This window comes from Pogoniulus pusillus, chromosome 9, assembly GCF_015220805.1.
Source record: "Pogoniulus pusillus isolate bPogPus1 chromosome 9, bPogPus1.pri, whole genome shotgun sequence".
Classification (NCBI taxonomy): Eukaryota; Metazoa; Chordata; class Aves; order Piciformes; family Lybiidae; genus Pogoniulus; species Pogoniulus pusillus.
Genome location: NC_087272.1, coordinates 12,125,343 through 12,145,332, shown reverse-complemented (window position 1 = coordinate 12,145,332; position 19,990 = coordinate 12,125,343). Strand labels below are relative to the sequence as shown.

The 19,990-nt window shown below is 45.8% G+C and overlaps 1 protein-coding gene across 24 annotated transcripts in view; it reads left to right on the top strand.

Moving 5' to 3' along the window:
• The window catches only part of ADGRL3 (adhesion G protein-coupled receptor L3), a 667,301-nt gene that overhangs the window by 379,582 nt on the left and 267,729 nt on the right, over positions 1-19,990 (top strand). For all 24 annotated transcript variants that reach the window (XM_064148540.1, XM_064148545.1, XM_064148522.1 and 21 more), the window contains one exon: positions 12,914-13,023. In XM_064148540.1, the coding sequence (XP_064004610.1) occupies positions 12,914-13,023 (110 nt within the window). The remainder of the gene's footprint in view (positions 1-12,913; positions 13,024-19,990) is intronic.

Here is a 19,990-nt window from a genome sequence, read left to right as displayed (position 1 = left end):
GTTCTTTTTTATTATTATTGTTTGCTCAATATAAAATAATAATCAAAAGAACTCACGGGGTTAGGGCTGTAGAGGGGTTTGTTGGTTTGGGTTCTTTTGTCTGTGTTTTTGTTGGTTTTTTTTTCCCCTCATGGAATATTGTAAGACTTTACAATGACCACAGCAGCTGAAATGGATCTTGTTGGCAGAGCTCCACAGGGGCTCTGGGTGAGGCTGCAATTAGAGAGCTCTCTGCCTCTCCTTGTATTAGTTTGATCATAGAAGCAGCAGCCTTTCTGTGACAGCTCCAGCACCTGGATAGATAATTAAACTCCATCAATGAGACAATAAAATGCAGTGTGTGGTGAGACATGTCTGCACTAGTATTAAACACCACAGATAATGGGATGGCAAGCAGAAGTTGGGAAGCCATCTTCTTCATGCTCTGAGATCAATAAAAAAGCCATCCTTAATGAAGAAAGCATTAGAAACCCTGGATTTTCATCTCCCTGTCATTAGGTCCTTTACATTTCAGGTTTTGCACAGGCAGGAAGAGATTCTGTTGAGGAATTCTTCCTGGAAGCTAAACAGGTGGGGGATTTTGTGCAGCACATTACTGAAAGACAGTGTGGTGAACCAAAGGCTTTTCTGAGGACTTGTAGTTTTCTTCCCCTTTCTCCTTCTTCTCTATCTCCCTTCTCTGCTTGCTTTCATTTTTTCACCTTTCCCCCCCCTCATTTGCTAGCCACTCTATATACAAATGAAATTTCTCTTCCTCCAGGGCATTATTTTTTTATTATTGTTTTTAGTTGTTCCTCTTGGCCTTTCCTAAAGGCTGATTTGGAAATATCACGTATCGACAGGGAAGAGCACACTGAAGCCTGACTTATTTGCTGTGACAGCCTCTTTCTTAAAGCAATCATCCAGAGAGTAGATTTTTGTGTTCCAGAGAAGGAAAAGGATGTCTTGCAGCATTGCCATGAAGGATAATGAATTAAGACTGTCTCTTACTGTAAAGCTATTAGAAAAATAGGGTAGACCTTGAGAAAGGGGCTTAGATGTTGACAACTTGGCAATGTGAGTGTCTCTAGGTACACAATGGCTACCATGTCTTGCAGAAATGAAAGTCTGTGTAAAGTAGGTGTTTTAGTGGAGGGAGAGTATATTTGGGCTTTTGGCACCCAGTGCTCATGAGAACAGCTGAGCCAGCTTGGTTGGCACACGTGGGCAGGAAGAGTCCTTTGTGACAAATTGCAGTAGGTGGAGGGCAGCACCAGCTACAAGCAGGGTTTGCTAGCAGCAGCAAAGGATGGATGTGACATGAAGGCTTTCTGTGCAAACTCAAATTCATAGAATCATAAAAGAGTTTGGGTTGGAAGGGACCCTAAAGATCATTCAGTTCCAAACCCCCCTGTTGTGGTCAGGGACACCTTCCACTAACCTCAAGGCCTCATCCAAGCTGGCATCCACAGTCTCCCTGGGCAAACTGTTCCAGTGTCTCACGGTTATGTAGCCTGACATTTTCTGATCTTCAGGGTGTTTGAGAGCCTAGCTCTGGACTCTGATGGTGAGTTCAGAAGGAGTGGGTGACTTTGCCATTTATAATGGTTTACAGTATGTCTTGCTCACAGGAGCTCGCGACCACAGTGTTGCAGAGAGCACTGCAAAATGGTTTGTCTGTAGAGTATGAGGACCAGAAGAAAGAGGGAGTGTTGCAGATGAAATAGATGTGTGAGCCTCTGGGCTAGATGTGGACTTGTGCACAGATTTCTGTTTGCTCTTCTTCTGGCATTCCTGGCAAGAGAAGCCCACCCCAGCCCTGGCATCTGATTTTCTTATGTGGGGTAAACAGTCCCCACCTGGATGGTGAGCTGGAGGATTTACTGGTATTGTGCCTGGGATGATTAATGCTGAAAGGCTTTTGTTTGGAATTGATCTTTCGCTTTATGCTGCCTCTGCATTTTTGTTCTGGCAAACACAGCACCCCAGACATGCCTAGCCTGATGATGTTGACATGTCTCTGCTATTAAAGTTTCTGGAAAGGCCTAAAATAAACATCATCTGCCAAACAATTATTTTAAGGGTTTTATTGTGGGTTATTTTGTTTGGGTTTTTTTTTCTCCTCTTTTTCTCTTTTATTAAGTATGAACAAAGTCTGCATTGGAAAAAGCTGAGAGATGTCAGAGCAGGCATAATCATCTCTTTATATCTTAAAGTGTTTCTGCCTTGCTATCATGAGACAACCTTGTCACTAAGAAATCATACAAAGGTTGGCAGGGAGAAGGATTGGAAGCTTGCTGAAGGGAAATGGAGTTTTGGTGTTGTTTAAGTCTGAGCCCAAAGTCGCAAACAGAGTGGAGCCCTGCAGCTGGTTCTGAACTCAGATGTTTCCTTCAGTCCCACTTCTAGAAATGCAAACCAAATGCCACATGAATTGTTATTGCTGTTTCACATTAAATCTCTTGAAAGTCATTTTCCACTACAACTTGGAGAAGTTCTCCTAAAATAATCTCATATTTTCTGGTACAAGTGTGTGTGCTGCTGGGTTGACAGCTCCCCTTTAGGAGCAATATTCTTCCACATCTGAAAGACAAAACAGATACCTAAATAGAATCTTAGAATGGCTTGGGTTAGAAGGGACCTTAAAGGTCATCCAGTCCAACCATTCTGCAGTGATCAGGGACATCTGCAACCAGATCAGGTTGCTCAGAGCCCCAGACAACCTGACCTGGAATGGTTCCTGAAATAGGGCATCTGCCACCTTTCTGGTATGGCCTGAGCCACTCACTGTCTCACCACTCTCAGCATAAAATGTCTCTCCCTTCTCTCCAGTATAAATCTTCTTTTATCACCCCTTGTCCTGTCACAACAGGACCTACTCAAAAGTCTGTCCCAAATTTTCTTCTTGGCCCCTTTTAAGCATTGAAAAGCCACAAGAAGGTCTCCCTGGAGCTTTCTCTTCTCCAGGCTAATCAACCCCAAATTTCTCAGCCTAGTCTCACAGCAGGCTTCCAGACATCCCATCCTTGCTTGGCCTCCTCTGCCTCCCCTACAACAGGTCAGTGTTTCTCCTGTGCTGAGGACTCTACTTCTCAACAAATGTTGGAAAAAAAGAATGAAGAACCTTTTAATTTATTTTCCTTTTCTTCTGAGTGGGACAATTTACACTCTTCCCAGGAGGCAACTTTTCTTCTCCAAAACATATCTGTGAATAATGTGAAATTCTGTTTATAAGATACTGGGTACTTGAAGGCTGCTGAGTACCTCAGATTGATTTTTAACAGGATTTGAGTTATTCTCTCTTCCTGACCACACAGGAATTTATGTTGCCATTAATCTCTCAAGTCACAGTGACAACACAGTTATCACATTATGAGTCCAAGCAGTGTTCATAACCTAAGCAAAGATTCATAGAATGGTTTGGGCTGGAAGGGACCTTAAAGATCATCCATGAGCTGAGATACCTTCCACTGCAGCAGGTTGCCCAAGGCCTCCAGCCTGGCCTTGAACACCTTCAGGGAGGGGCCATCCACAACCTCCCTGTCCAACCTGTGCCAGTGTCTCCCCACCCTCACTGGAAAGAATTTCTTCCTAATCTCCAGTCTAAATCTGCCCTGCTCAAGTTTCAATCCATTCCTGCCTGTCCTGTGCTTTGTTTTCTGATCTCTTGGTTGCTCTAGGTAGACATATGTGCTTAGCAAAGTGGAAGTGAGATCCTGATCTTTCCACTAAACGCCTCTTGCACCAACACAAGCATTTACAGGGGAGTCCAAGCACTGGAAGTCACATTGTTCATGTCTTGCAAAACGGAAAATGCAGCAGGGCTTTTTGTCTTGCTGGCCTGAATGCTGTGACATGAACACATGAATTGTGTCTGGAGAGCTGGGTGAACTCTCCTGGTCCAGGTAAAGTATCTGTGAATCTCAGCAGCAATTCCAGAGAGGCCTGAGATGTTCAGCTGAGAAGCAGACTTTAGCTTCATGTGCCAACCTTGCAATTCAGGAGTAACAAGGAGAGAGGAGTGAGACTGCAGGTAGAATTAAAGCCTTCTCCAAGTCAAAGAAACCAAGCCCAAACAACAAGATGGCATAAATTTATCATTTGATTTCATGATAAATGGCATTAAGGGGAACTAAAACCACTTAAGCAGCTCCAAGAAAGCCACTAAAACCACTTCCATGTCTCCAAATTGTTTGCCTTCAGATGTTGTACAAACTAATAAAATGGAAGCTGCCTTTTTAATAGGCATAGCATTCTCTGTCTGCTCCCTCAGATTCCTCCCACAGTTCTCTTGTTTATTTGGTGTCAAGCAGATGGAGAATGACAAAATACCCCAAGAGGCCAGGGGTCACTTAGGGAAGCTGTGGCGTGAGGACAGCACAGAGGGAAGAGTTGTTTTGTTTGAAGGAGCTGATGAGTCAGTGTTAGAAATAAGAGGTGCTTGTCTGAAGGCAGTAATTAGAGGTATGGATGGATGTGTAGAAGTTAATTAGTTCGTAGGAGTACAGTTTTGCTAGGCTGCTAGAGCGAGGAACAGTTCCTGATCTCTTGCAGGGGAATCAGGGAATCATTTTGGGTTGAAAAAGACCTTTAAAATACTGAATCAAACCATTCTTTAATTCTGCTACTAAACCATAGCCCTCAGCACCACATTTCTGCCTCTTGTCAGCATCTCCAGGGATGGGAATACAGCCACCTCCCTGGGGAGCCCATTTCAGTCTTTCAGAATCCTTTCAGGCAAGAAGGTTCTTCTAATCTCCAAACTAAAACTCCCTTGAGGCAGCCTGAGGTTATTTCTCCAATCACTTCTTACTAGGAAGGAGAGACAAATTCCAACCTGGATACAGCCTTCTTTCAAGGAGTCATAGATGTAGCAAGATCTTGAGCTGCTCTTTTGAGCATTAAGCAAAGGAACCTATGCAGTGTTTGTGCAATTGCTCTATAGAAGAGACACATTTACACTGGAGCTGATGCAGTGCTGGTTCTCACCGCAAATTGTAACTCCAGTAGTTAGTAAAGGTCTTCCTTAAAAAAAGGAGGGAAAAAAAAAAGAAAGAGAAAAGAAAGAGAAAAATCATGTAAAAACAAACAAACAAACCAACCACAAAGAAGGGGGTTTTGTCTTGTTGAATTGAAAGGTGAGTGGCCAGCACTGAGCTTCACAACTCAGGGGAGCTTGGAGAGAGTATGGCTATGGCCCAAGCAGCCAAGAAATCCCAAGATTCAGTGTATGATCCTGTGCTGTGCAAAGAAGAGATGGTAGGCTGGTATTCTGTGAACTGAGTAAGGCATGACTACGTTTTTATTTTCCTCTCCCCTTTTCAAGCCTGCAGATGCATTTTTAAACGTTTCCTTTTCTAGGTAATGTCTGTTGTGTCTCTTAGTGTCACCGGTGCCTTTAATCTGCCTGGAAAGAAACACAACAAAAGACAACACAAACAACACCTGGGGCTCAGCCCCGCGGCCAGCCCTATCCAATGTATTGTTCAATTGTCTGTCTGAAGGGACAGTGGCCTCTCATCCAGTTTGCTGATGATACCAAACTGGGAGGTATGGCTGACATGCTAGAAGGCTGTGCTGCTTCCCAATGTGAACTGGACAGGCTGGAGAGCTGGGCAGGGAGAAATGCAATGAAATTCAATAAGGGCAAATGTAGAGTCCTGCATCTCAGGAAGAACAACCCCATGGATCAGTACGGGTTGGGGGGTGACCTGTTGGAGAGCAGCTCTGGGGAAAAGGACCTGAAGGGAGGTTGTAGCCAGTCAGGGGTTGAGCTCTTCTCCTAGGCAACCAGCAACAGAACAAGGGGACACAGTCTCAAGTTGTGCCAGGGGAGGAACAGGTTGGATATTAGGAGGAAGTTCTTGACAGAGAAAGTGATTGGAATGGGCTGCCCAGGGAGGTGGTGGAGTCACCATCCCTGGAGGTGTTCAAGAAGAGACTGAATGAGGCACTTAGTGCCATGGTCTGATCGATTAGATAGGGCTGAGTGCTAGGTTGGACTGGATGATCTTGGAGGTCTCTTCCAACCTGTCTGATTCTGTGACTCTATGACCTGGGAGTCCTGGTTGACAGCACCAGCCAACAGTGTGCTCTTATGGCCAAGAAGGTCAATGATGTCTTGGGGTGTATCAAGAAGGGTGTGGCAAGCAGGTTGAGGGAGGTTCTCTTCCCTCTCAGCTCTGCCCTGGTGAAGCCATATCCGGAGTACTGTGTCCAACTCTGCATTCCCTGGTTCAAGATGGACAGGAAGTTGCTGGAGGAGGTACAGAAAAGGGCTACAAAGATGCTCATGGGACTGGAACATCTCTATGATGAGGAAAAGACTGAGAGAATTTTTAGATAGGGATAGAGAAGACTGAGGGGGGGTTCCCATAAATGCTGATCAATACTTAAAGGGTGAGCGTCAGGCAGATGGAATCAGTGACTTAGCAGTGGTGCCCAGTGAGGGGACAGGGAGTAATGAGCACAGACTTGAACATAAGAAGTTATCTGAGCAAAAGCACAACAACCAGAGCTTCAATAAGGAATGGGTTTTTTACCAGTTTCTCCCTTGAAAACTGTTCTCTTCTGTTATCTGGCCATAACAGTTGGTTAAAGGTGGGTTTTTTTTGTGAGGTGGTTAGTCCAAATTACCTTCCCAACTTAAGTGCTGGGGATGGAAATCTGCATGCTTCACCCTGAGGTGATAAAAGGAAACTAAAAATGCCAAGTACTGGCCTCAGTTTTTGCTAACTCTATGAAATAAGTGTGAAAAGCAGAGGAGGTTGAGTTTTTATCTGGTTTTGGTGGTTTGTAGTTTTTTAATATCTTTATTTTTGTATAAGACTGTTGGGTTTTTTTTGCAGATTTGTTATGAAGGTGACTAGTTGAAATCTGAGTTTGGGGTAAAATGCAATGAGGCTGATTTAAAAGTTATTAAATAATTTATTAATATACACAAAATAATTCCCCCAAACTTATTTACAACTCTCCACATAAGTTCCTGGATGCGGTAAGCAGAACTGGTTTACAGAATGTCTCTGTACAATGGAATTTTGAAAGGTTTCAGAAAATTTCTCAATTCAAGAGAGATGTTGAGGTGCTGGAAAGTGTCCAGAGAAGGGCAACAAAGCTGGTGAGGGGTCTGGAACACAAACCCTATGAAGAGAGACTGAGGGAGCTGGGAGTGTGCAGCCTGGAGAAGAGGAGGCTTGGGGGGACCTCATTGCTGTCTACAACTACCTGAAGGGACATTGTAGCCAGGTGGGGGGTGGCCTCTGCTCCCAGGCAACCAGCAACAGAACAAGGGGACACAGTCTCAAATTATTCCGGGGAAAGTCTAGGCTGGATGTTAGGAGGAAGTTGTTGGCAGAGAGAGTGATTGGCATTGGAATGGGCTGCCCAGGGAGGTGGTGGAGTCACCATTCCTGGAGACGTTCAAGCAAAGCCTGGATGAGACACTTAGTGCCATGGTCTAGTTGACTAGATGGAGCTGGGTGCTAGGTTGGCCTGGATGATCTTGGAGGTCTCTTCCAACCTGGTTGATTCTATGATTCTATGTCTTTAATAGAGAGTCTGGAGGCTTAATTCACCGCTTGTGAGGCTGATTAAAATCCTTTAGCAACTTGAACAAAGAGTTAAGAATACTCACTAGTCCTAATGTCCGTGGCCCAAAACATAGGCAGGGAAATATTCAACAGAAGTCCTGTGGCGAATTCCACGTGGGCTGCAAGTGGAATCAGCTGCTGGCTGAGGTGGCTGAGATGGGTTGAGGCGGCTGAGGCAAGGGGCGGGCAGCGGCAGGTGAGCGAGGGACGGCCGCGCACGCCAGCTCCTTGTTCCCCTCTTCACCCCCGTCTATAGGGTAGTGGCCAAGGCTAATGGTCTCACTGCCCACACAATCACCCAGTCACCTCTGGCAGTCACCCAGGTAGACCCAGAAATGGCAGAACCCACAGGCTGTTGTCTTCCAAAAACGGGGGGCGCATTCGCCTGGCACGCGCCAGGGGCGTGCGCCTGATGAAGCCCTCTCAGGCAACCGGATTAAACCAGTCTAGGCTGCCTGGGTTTCTTTGTCCTGCTTTCCCGCCGCTGGCTGCAATGCAGACAGGCAGGTAAATAGGACAGGAGTAAGCCCATTTTGTGTCCTCTAGGAGTACTCACCACACGGTTGGGTGAGGGAGGAACTCCACATAGCATCTGAGCCTTTATTTGGCAGGTTTTCATAGAGCACAAATGCAGACAGGGTTTCTCTGGGAAAGAGGAGGTTTCTCTAGGCCCCAACTCTCACAGCCTGCCCCCGTAAAGGAGGTTCTCCATCCCTCTGGCTGTCTTTGTGGCCTCCTCTGGAGCTGCTCCTGCAGTCTCATGTCCTTGTGCTGGAGACACCAGAACTTGATGCAGTGCTCCAGGTGGGTCTCAGCAGAGCAGAGAGGCAGAATTCTTCACCCTGCTGTTCACACTGCCTTTGATTGAGCCCTCCACTTGGCCACTCGGTGCAAAGGTTTTGTGGTAGTTTGGAGGGGTCTAGGTTCCCTTAAGACAACCACTGAGACAAAGTTCCGTCCCCAAGGATGGACCTGGGCACCCCAGGATACTGCAACATTGTTAGTCTATTCTGCTTTCCAGTATCACAGCTTGTAAGGCAGTGCCTGGCTGCTCTCTGCCCCTTCTTGTCCCTGCCTCTGCTCCCTTCCCCTGGCTCCATGAGGAGCAGCCTCCCTGCTGGTCTGGTGGGCTGCGTGGGGCAGAAGGCTCCTGGCTGACAGGGAGCTTTGAGCTGCCTCATGCGGCCTGCTGAGGCCTTGCAGGCCTAAGCTGGGGAGAGTGGTTTCAGACTGCTCTCAGGCCTGCTGAGGGCGGAAGGGATGGAGGCCTGGAACGCAAACCCTGTGAGGAGAGGCTGAGGGAGCTGGGGGTGTTTAGCCTGGAGAAGAGGAGGCTCAGGGGGGACCTCATTGCTGTCTACAACTACCTGAAGGGAGGCTGTAGCCAGGTGGGGTTGGTCTCTTCTCCCAGGCAACCAGCAACAGAACAAGGGGACACAGTCTCAAGTTGTGCCAGGGGAGGTCTAGGCTGGATATTAGGAGGAAGTTGTTTCCAGAGAGAGTGATTGGCATTGGAATGGGCTGCCCAGGGAGGTGGTGGAGTCACCGTCCCTGGGAGTCTTCAAGACAAGGCTGCATGAGGCACTTAGTGCCATGGTCTAGTTGACTGGCTAGGGCTGGGTGCTAGGTTGGACTGGGTGACCTTGGAGGTCTCTTCCAACCTGGTTGATTCTATGATTCTAGGAAGCCTGTTTGGGCCTAATGGGTTTTAGTCTGATAGATTTGGCCTAGCTTGCAAATGTGCTTAGTGGTTGGAAAAGAGGAGTTTTCCTTTCTCTAGGCTGGAGAACCCCAACTCTCTCAGCCAGTCCCCATCAAGGAGGACTGATTGCCTTTTGTATATATGCTCCTGTAAACAGAGTCTGGTTTTGAACTTCCAGTCGGTGTGCAGCATCTTCACTTTTGCTCCCCTAATGGAGTAGATATCATTTCTGTCCTCCCGTCCCACATGGCTCATGGCCCAAACTGGAACAGGCTTCCTGACAGACAGAAAGAAACAAACCCCAGCAAAGGCAAATGAACCCTAACTGTGCCTGTTCCAACCCCTGCTTCCAGATCCTCACCTTTTTGGATCTCTACTCTCGATTCTGAAATGTCTCTTTGATCCATTGCTGCTCTTGTCTGTCTTGTGGCCAGACCGTCCCTGCAGCCAGGGGGACTATTGATTAGGCCACTGCAATTGCTTTTTGAATGCTGCATTGAGCCCAGTAAAGGCTTTTGTGTTGAAAGTGAAATTTTGGCTGGTATTCAGAACCACTCTTGGCAGACTGCCTTACTCACATGGCCCAAACTACCTGTCATATCCCAGCCAAGCCACCTGTCTGCAAGCATGCAAGGGTGAGGACAGCAAAGTTATCCTTTTTGTTAACAAAATTGTTGTGTTTTTTTTCTCTGTGTATGATGAAATTAGTCACTTGCTGTGATAAGTGTCACCTTTCAACTCCAAAACATGCGAAGATCCTATCCCTCTGGATTAGCTGTTATCCAGCCAAACAGCCCGGCGAGCGAGCGTATCAGCTCCTATTAATCTTTCCATGAAATTAAAGAAATTACGGAGCTTAAGGCAGTCACTAATGAATCAATTTTAATTTATGGGCTCAAATAAAATCCTCATTAAGGCTGACAAGCTGTAGCCTCAGGTAAACATGGAGCATTTTCACCGCAGACTTAAAATGGGTTTTGTGCTTAATGGCAGACCTTCTGCCAGAAGAGCAGGAGGGTCAAGGGTCCTGTGTTACATCAGAAGAGGCAGCATCTTGGAGAAAGTAAACACAGTGGTTTAGCCCTTAGGAGATATCTTTCTGGTATGCAAAAGCAAAAAACCCAAAGGCTAATTATATTTCTCTTTTTGTTTTAAACAATCCAGCGCAGAAGTGGTAGGATGAGGGGCAATGGCTTTGAGCTGCAAGAGGGAAGATTTAGACAGTGTATTAGGAAGAAATTCTTTGCAGTGAGGGTGGTGAGACACTGGAACAGGTTCCCCAGGGAGGTTGTGGATGCTCCCTTCCTGGTGATGTGCAAGGTCAGAAGGGATGAGGTCTTGAGCAAGCTGGTCTAGTGGGAGGTGACTGCCCATGGCAGGGGGCTGGAACTGGATTGTCTTGAAGGACCCTTAGAACCTAAACCCTTCTCTGATTCTAAGAGTTTTCTCTGTAGAACTCCTGTGTGCTAAATATTTTTGCATCCCCAAAATACATAAAATGTGTATCTAGATGCTTGTACCACGAAAGCAGAGGCAAATGTACATTTCAATACAGGCACTCATCAGTTACCCGTGTCCATGTATGCCACAGCACTTTGCAGACCCCAGCCTCTGTGTGTGTCTGCTCTTAACCTAAAAGATACTCATTGTAGTGAGCATAAATAACACAGTCGTTGGAAAAGACCTCAAGATCATCAAGTCCAGCCATAACCTAACATCTCCCTGTACACAACTGTTAGAGCATTTCTGAGCTCTGCATCCAGCTGCTCCGAGGATGGTGACTTCTCTGCCTCCCTGGGCAGCCTGTTCCACTTCCTGACCACACTTCTCAGCCAAGAAATATCCAATTTTAACCTTTCCTGGTGTAACTTGAGGCCATCTCCTCTCATCCTATCACTTGTTACCTGAGAGAAGAGCCTGAAACTCACATTGCTCCAAGCTTCTTTCAGGGAGTTGTAGAAAACACAGAGGTTTCCTTTCAACCTCCTCTTCCCCAGGCTGAACAATCTCAGTTCCCTCTTCTGCTCCTCATAGGGCTTGTGTTCAGGATCCCTCACCAGCCTCGTTGCTCTTCTCTGGACATGCTCTATCACCTCAGTGTCCTTCTTGTACTGAGGGCTATTCACTTCCTTCTCTGTGAAATTGTATGTCAAGATTTGCTTCTGAGAGGAATATGTCATCTCATAAGACGCCTCTGTGCTGGGCAGAGTGTTAGACTAAAATGTAGCCACTCAGAACTGATGCAAGTGTTTTGGCTATGTATGCAAAACTCCTATTTTGTTTTTTAGGCAGCTTATTTGGTGATTTATTTTCCATTCAAGCATTGCTGTTTCTAGTCTAGCACGGAGTTAAACAACATTATTCAAGATGCCTGGTTTTGTGGGAACGCTTTCTAAATATCCTGTGAAATGTATTTGTTATGTCTGCTATAAAATATACAATGGTGACTTTTGCCACAAATATTACTGCCTTACTCTTGGGGAGGGAGGAATGCTGATATTTAAAGTTAGCTGAGGTCACTGTGATGGAGCTTGGTTTTCAAGAATTAGAGGAGCCACGGACCTTTAGATTGATTCATAAATTCATGAAATGGTGTGAGTTGAAAAAGACCTTAAAGATCATCTAGTTCCAGCCTCACTGCCATGGGCAAAGACACCTTGCACTAGACCAGGTTACTCAAGGCCTCATTCAACCTGCCCTTAAACACCTTCAGGAAGGAGGGAGCATTCACAACCTCCCTGAGTAACCTGTTCCAATGTCTCACTATCCTCACTGGAAAAAAAGTTATTTCCAATCTCCAGTCTAAATCTGCCCTTTTCAACCTTAAAGCTATTGCACCTTGTCCTATCAAGGCAAGCCTTTGGAAAAAGTCCCTCATCATCTTTCTTGTAGGCTCCTTTCGGGCACTGGAAGTCTGCTCCAAGGTCTCCTCAGAGACTTCTCTTCTCCAGGCTGAGCAATTCCAACTCAGTTTGTCCCTATAAGGAAGGTTCTCCAGCCCTCTGATCGTCTTCATGTCCTCCTCTGAACCTGCTTCAGTAGCTCCATGTCCTTCTAATGCTGGGGACACCAAAATTGTATGTGGTACTCCAGACGGGGTCTCAACAGAGCAGAGGGGCAGAATCCCTTCCCTGTCCTGCTTTGGATGCAGCCCAGCACACCACTGCCTTCTGGGCTGCCAGTGACCATTGCTGGTTCATGTTGTTTTCAAGTCCTTCTCCAGACTGCTCTCAAGCCACTCCTCACCCAGCCTGGATTTGTGCTCAGGATTTTCCCAGCCCGTGTGCATTTCTTGTGCTTGCCCTTGCAAAACTTGATGAGGTTGGTTTGGTCCAGTGTGGTTTTTAAATCTCCCTTTCAGCTAGGTTTTAAAGAAATACCTCTTGGTGCTATAAGAACTGCATGGAGAGGAAGAGGTTGCACCACCAGGCCTCTTCTTTAGTGGCAAAAATGAGGTTCCTCTGGTGGCTGGTGAGGACAATAGTGTTTGCCATCAGCCTTTGTGTGCTCTCTGACAAGCTTCCCCTGACACTGAAGCCATGGGGTCTTCCTTCCTTTTTGATGCTTCAGGGTGCTGCAAACCTCTTGACCTGGTCCTTCTGTCGGGACTGTTTTCTGACTCTCTTTTTTTTTTGCTTTTCAGATGCAGTAATCGGACCCAATGTGCAGTTGTCGCTGGCCCTGATGTGTTTCCAGACCCTTGCCCTGGGACATACAAGTACCTTGAAGTGCAGTACGAATGTGTTCCTTACAGTATGTATCTTGATATATTTACCTTTCCTTTTTTTCATAGAGACCTGATTTATTGTAGAGTCTGGGCCAGCCTTGAGATTGTCTCTTGTTGCCTGAGGGCAAGTAAACACTCAGCGACAAGCCACGTGTGTCATATGGAGCTGATCTAGTCTGACATGCAAAATTGTCCTCTGTGCTCTCAGTTAAAAACATTCTAATAGTTGCCCATGATGTAACAGTGACGTAGCACCTTTTGGAAAACACTTGGGAGGCCCTGTTTGTGCAAGCAGACCAGAAGAATGAAGCACTCTTGATAGCTTTGTAGCTTCTCTTTCCAGAGTTTGGTGCTTGTAACCATAGCTGTGCTTTGACTGACTCACATTCATGTAACTGGTGACATCTGGTAAGTGCCTTAACTAGAGAATTACATTACCAAGGAGGCAGAGAGCTCACATTTGGGGAAATTTGATGTTTGGTAGTAGAAAATACTGACTTATAAGCTTCCATAGTTACGAAGGCAACTTATAGGCAAGCTATTTATCCTGAAGTTTTGAGGGTGGAAGGACAGTTGACTAGGGCTGCAGCAGTATGCACTGAATGAAAAATGGTAGCGCTCCAAGAAGTTAAAGCAGCTACCTCAGAAGCTGCTCTCTGTAGCAACTGAGTTTGTTAGGTGCAGTTAGGGTCCTACTACCCAAAGTGGCACAGCTTAAAGAATAACTAGCAACAACAATACTAGAAGTGCCGTCATAAAGAGCCGAGCTGTGAGTAACAGATCTGAGTCCAAGGTTTTGGTTTGCATAGGCCAAAGCTCAAAGAGCACCCCACAGAATAATAAAGCAAGTAAGAAAATAGCTGCTTTGCAGCCACAGACTTGCACTGAGAGCAGAAGGAGACTTCAGCTTGCCGAAACCCAAGGCTCAAGAACTAAGGCCCTTCTTCAATGACTAAGAGCTTCTAAATGCAGTGATGATTTTGTTGTTTTGTTTTGTTGGTTTGTTTGGTTGTTTTTTTTTTTTCAATTTGGCAAGCTACTAACCCTATGGAAAGAGTGACATCAGGGGACTTGACATCTGCCCTAGCAGCCTTGTGCCAAATTACATTGGCAGGTCTTTCATTTTACAAATGGCACTGTGCATGGGGAGGGCAAGGGGAGGTCAGCTTCTGGCTGTGGTAGCAAGTTGTATTTCCTTGTGTTTGGTGATTTGCATGAGGTATGCTGTTCTGAGGAGACCTTAGAGCAGCCTTCTAGTACCTGAGGGGGTCTACAAGAAAGATGGGGAGGGGCTTTTTACAAGGGCTTGTACTAATATGATGAGGGGCAATGGCTTTGAGCTGGAAGAATAGGGATTTAGAATGGAGATGGGCAAGAAATTCTTTCCAGTGAGACACTGGCAAAGGTTGCCCAGGGAGGCTGTGGATGCTCCCTCCCTGGAGGTGTTCAAGACCAGATTGGATGAGGCCTTGAGCAACCTGGTCTAGTGAGAGGTGTCTCTGCCCATGATGTGGAGGTTAGAACTAGATGATCTTTAAGGTCCTTTCCCACCCAAACCATTCTATGATTACTGCTAAGTCTCTGTAGCCTTCATTGCATATAAAATAAGGAGGAGCAGTGGTGCACTGTGAATGAGGTAAGATGTGAATATTGTGCCTGAGATGTTCACCAGCGAGATGTATGAGATTTAAAATACCTCTTGTGAGAGGCTGCTCAATGCTGAGTGTGCAGTAGGCACAGAGCAGGCTTTAATAATCTGAATGTGGGGAGGAAAAGGAGGCCAAGAAGCCATACTGTCTCCTAAATTAAGTTAGGATCTTTGATGACTGTTTCTTCTGTTTGTAAATCAAATGTAGCACCTCTTCAGGCGGAGTTCTGGGAGGAAGGAGTGAAGAGAGTGCACACTATAAAAGAGGATTGTGTCTCCTGGCCTTAAAATAATAGAATCATGCAACTCTCGAGGCTGGAAAAGACCTTTGAGATCACCCAGTCCAACTGCTTGCTTTAGAGCTCACAGTCCCACCACTACTGCTGAGCCACTACCACTAAACCACATTCCTCAGTCCCACATCTTTTGAACACCTCGAAGGGTGGTGACTCCCTGGACACCTCCCTCAGCAGCCTGTTCCAATGCTTGATAACCCTTTCTGGGAAGAATTTTTCCTAATATCCAACCTGAAGATCTCTTTGGCACAACTTGAGGTCTTGCTGCCTAAGAAATCTTGAACCAAATCTTCATGTATTGTTATTCAGTGTAGCTTCAGGAAACTTGGTTGTGTTCAGGCAAGATGTGTCCCTTCATCTGCAGACATGGAATAGGAAACCTAGGACTTCTTTTGCGTTCTTCTCCTACCTCAGTCTGTGCCTGGCTTTGTTACTGCCTCCACTTCTTCCCTCTTGAAATGGTCAGCTCAGCTTTACAGCTGTTCCTTGCTTAGCCATCCAAGCAATGGGGAAGGTGTCAGCTTTAGACAAGGAGGTCAGCAAGGGTGTGGTTGGATCAAAGCTACACCTGATGGATGAAATCTCTTTCCCTCTTGATGCCCTTGGTGACTCATCTGCTGTTTACTGTAGGTCAGTTTGGTCCCCTTGGGTTTTCGTCACTGAGCTGACAGTCTTCCTCTGAACAAATTTGGGCTTCAGGTCCTGCTTTTGCTACCCACATCCAGCCACTCTGCATCATCTTATAATATGATCATAAAATTGTTCCAGTTGGAAAATACCTTTAAGACCATCTAGGCCAACCGTTAGGTGGGTGATGCCTCATAGGAGGAGAGGAGTGGGACCTACAGGCTCCCTGACACTGCTCACTGCTAGGCAAAACCTTTTCTCAGCTGCTGATGTTCCTTTAGTGACTTCAGTGCATTGAGCCTTTGGTGAATGGTGGCATCTGCCATATGGCCATCTCCTAAAGAAACACAGCAGTTGCATATAGAAGGAATGAATATTTCAGCAGGCACTTGTGTGCAATTCCAGCTTACTTCATCTGTTGGGATGGGTTGCTCCTTATGGTTTCAAATTATTCCTTGTGGACAGAGAGAGAGAGAGCTTACCCATGTGCCATCTCAGCAGCAGAGCAGCATGTGCACGTCTCAGGGGAGAAGCATTTAGGCATCATCTTTAACAGATATTGTTAGAACTGACCTTAGGTGCTTATGCTTTGTGTGGTGCTCCCTGGGAGAAAAATTATGATAGATTTAAAACTCCAGTGGGCTGCTTGCTCCTCATCTGATTTTTTAAGTTAGTTAGTTAGTTTTATTAGCTCTCCCAGCACTGACTTGTCTCCTGGCAAAAATATAAGCTGGGTGAGGAATGGCTCAAGAGGAGGACTTGAGTGTGTTAGTTGATGAAAAACTCAACATGAGCCAGCAGTGTGCTTGCAGCCAGAGGCAGACATGTATATACTTGGCTGGAAGAGACCTTCAAGATCATCCAGTCTGACCTTTGGCCCAGCGTTGAATGGTCAACACTAAACCGTATCCCTAAGTGCTGGGTCCATGCCTCCAGGAATGGTGACTCAACCACTGCCCTGGGCAGACCAGTTTTTGAGAGTCCTTTCAATGAAGAAATATTTCCTGATATTCAGCCTGGGTCTCCTTTAGTGCTGCTTGAAACCATTTCATCTGGTCCTGTTGCTTGACACAAAGGGGAAGAGGCTGCCCCTTCCTTGCTCCAACCTTTCAGGTGTTGTAGAGAGCAACAAGGTCTCCCTTTAGCCTTCTCTTCTCCAAACTGAACAACTCCAGCTCCCTCAGGTGCACCTCACAGGCAATGTGCTCCAGGCCCTTCACCAGTCTCATTGTCCTTCTCTGGACACACTCCAGCACCTCAATGTCCTTCCTGTAGTGAGGAACATCACACTGAAGGTGTGGCCTCACCAGTACTGAGTGCAGGGGGATGGTCACCTCCCTGTTTCTGCTGGCCACTGTGTTTCTAATATGAGCCAGGATGCCATTGGCTTGCTTGGCCACCTGGGCACACTGCTGACTCATGTTGATTTGACTATCAACCAATACCCCCAGGTCCCTGTCCAAGATGCAGCTTTCCAACCACACATTCCCAGGCCTGTAGCTTACCATAGGGTTGTTATGTCCTAAGTGCAGAACCTGGCACTTGGCCATGTTGAACGTCATGTGGTTAGCCTTGGCCCATGAGTCTAACCTGTCGAAATCCTATTGTGGAGCTTCTTTACCCTGTAGCAGATTGGCACAGCCATCCAGCTTGGTGTCATCTGCAAACTTTCTGAAGGTGCACTCAATCCCCTCACCCAGATCACTAACAACGATCTCAATGAGGACAAGGCCTTTGCTGCATTAATGGAAAGGATGGCAGCAGCAGGAGGGAGTGAGATGAATGTCTTGGGCGTGGCATATCCCACTGTGATAACCTGCCTCACACCCAGACAATACGTCTTTCATCAGCTTTGAATATTGGCAACATCTATTCAAAGATCTGTTTGCTGCAAGGGAAAAACATTTGTGGCTTCCTTCCTTTCCTTTCTTCTGGGTAAATGGGTTAACGAATGTTACCACCTCACCAAATGGCTTTGGTACTTAGAGACTGATTTTCCTGCTTCTTTAACACTAACAGGGGAATGAAAACAAGGCTTGAAGTTTATCTTTTCTTTCTTTAAGACTTCTTTTTTAAATTGTTTTAACCGTGGAACCCAAAATCACGTTTCCCACTTGTTGTATTGATGGAAAGAAAGGTCATTTCTTTGCTAGAAATATTCCTTTTATTGCTGACAAAAGAGTAGATGAGCTCACATATCAATAAAAGTGAGGGATGGGAAGTGTGATGTGGGAGCAGGATTCAATAAAGTTTTATTGTATCACAAGTGGACTGAAGTGCAGTTAAAAACATTAAATGAAAGTTCCCAATATCTGCTCTGCTGGACCTGAGGGCCAGTGAATAGACAGATAATTGAATAATGACATTTTTAAGAGAATACAAGCACCAGAAAGCAAACTGATATTTTCATTGTTCCAAGATTGCTGGTGGAAAGGGAACAAGGGGAGAAGATGGGAGAAAATTGCAATCTGAAAACAATTTAATGAGACCACTTTCCCCAAGAATTGGATTCTTAATTATTTCTGGAGCACTGTAAGACCATTATGTGGCCTCTAGCCTTTTTCTCTGTGCCTTTTCTTGCTATATTCCCTGTGGATTGGGAAGAAATGTTTGCCCACTGAGAGCTGTTCTGGGTGTTGTTAAACAAATGGACTTGCAGCTTCTCCAGTGTTTTTTCCCTCTGGGGTTTTTGGGTTTGTGTTACTTTGTTGTGTTTGGGTTTTGTTTTCTTTTCTTTTCTTTTCGTCTTTACCCAAGAGAATTTGGTCCCCTGGGGCCTACTGGTGAAAATGGGAAGTGTCCCTATGGGGTTTGCCATGCTGTGAGCACTTTGATCAGTAATGAGTGAGTTCCTCCCTGAAGCCAAGTGTCCTTTGTTTTGTTTAGTTAAATAAATGATTTGTGTGCATGGGTAAGGAAGAGTAATTAAAAAAAAAATCAAACACAACCAACCAAAAAACCCATAACAAACAAACACCTGACCTGACTACCCATTATGATGATTTCTGAGCAAAGAACTAATCTTTACTTTGTGTCCTGCTGACAAATTGCCTTTCTTCCAAGGCATACAATTTCCTGGGCACTGCAGCCAAAAAGCCTCCTTTTTTATATTCACTGACATTCCCAGCTTGGCTCATTGCTTTTTATCTGCAGAGGCAGAAACGAAGGGGGTGTTACTGCCCCTATCATCTTCTTCTCAGTGTGTGCTTGTAGGGACACTGTGCCTATCCAGCAGCCACTTGGAAAGCTCCCTTCATTGACATAATCTATTACAAGTTCATTTTTGAATCACAGATTCACAGAATGGTAGAGGATGGAAGGAACCTCTGGAAATCATCGACTCCAACTCCCTTTCTAAAGCAGGATCACCTAGAAAAGGTCACACAGGAACATCATGTGCAGGTGGGGTTTGAGTATCTCCAGGGATGGAGACTCCACCACCTCTCTGGGCAACCTGTGCCAGTGCTCCACTACCCTTAAATTAAAGAAGTTGCTCCTCATCTTTAGATGGGATTTCTTATGTTCAAGCTTGTGCCCATTACTCTTTGCCCTGTCACTGGGCGTCACTGAAAAAAAGCCTGGTCCTATCCTCCTGGTACCCACCCTTTAAGTACTGATCAGCATTGATGAGATCCTGCCTCAGTCTTCTCTTTTCCAGACTTAAAAGTCCCAATTCTCTCAGTCTTTTCTCATCACAGAGATGTTCCAGTCTCCTCATTACCATTGTAGCCCTTTTCTGTACCCTCTCCAGCAAGTCCCTGTCCTTCTTGAACTGGGAAGCCTAGAACCGGAGCCCAGGCTCTGGATGTGGCCTCACAGGGCCACAGAAGGAGAACCTCTCTTCACCTTGCCACACTCTTCTTGCTGCACCTCAGGATGCCACTGGCCTTCTTGGCCATAAGGGTATATTGCTGGCTCATGGGTATCCCATAGTTCACTAGTACTCCCAGGTCCTTTTTCCTGAGCTGCTCTCCAAGAGATCATCCCCCAACCTGTGCTGATCCGTGGGGCTGTTCTTTCCCAGACTCAGAAGTGAGATAAGTTTACATTAAAAGAACAAGGTGGTTTCAGTTGTGGGTGCCTGTAATGCATACTGGTTTAAAGGTCTGCTCTCATCAGGAGCATAAAAACTTTTCATGTGAGAAGCTGTTAGATAAATATTAGGCAATTTCTATAGGCTGAGGGCTACCACTACCTGTTCCATCCAGAATCTTAAGCACAATCCACTGAAAAGCTGGTAGAGCAGGGAAGGGAATATTCACATCTCTACCTTGACCATCACCTCACCCTCACAAAATTTGCAATGTGATGATCCGGAATTTCATTAAGTCCAAGACTTTGCCCTAGCTATGTTGTATGTTTCCCACATTGGATTTTTTTTTTCCTTGGTGGAGAGCCCTGCCACTTTTCCCTAGGGCCTCT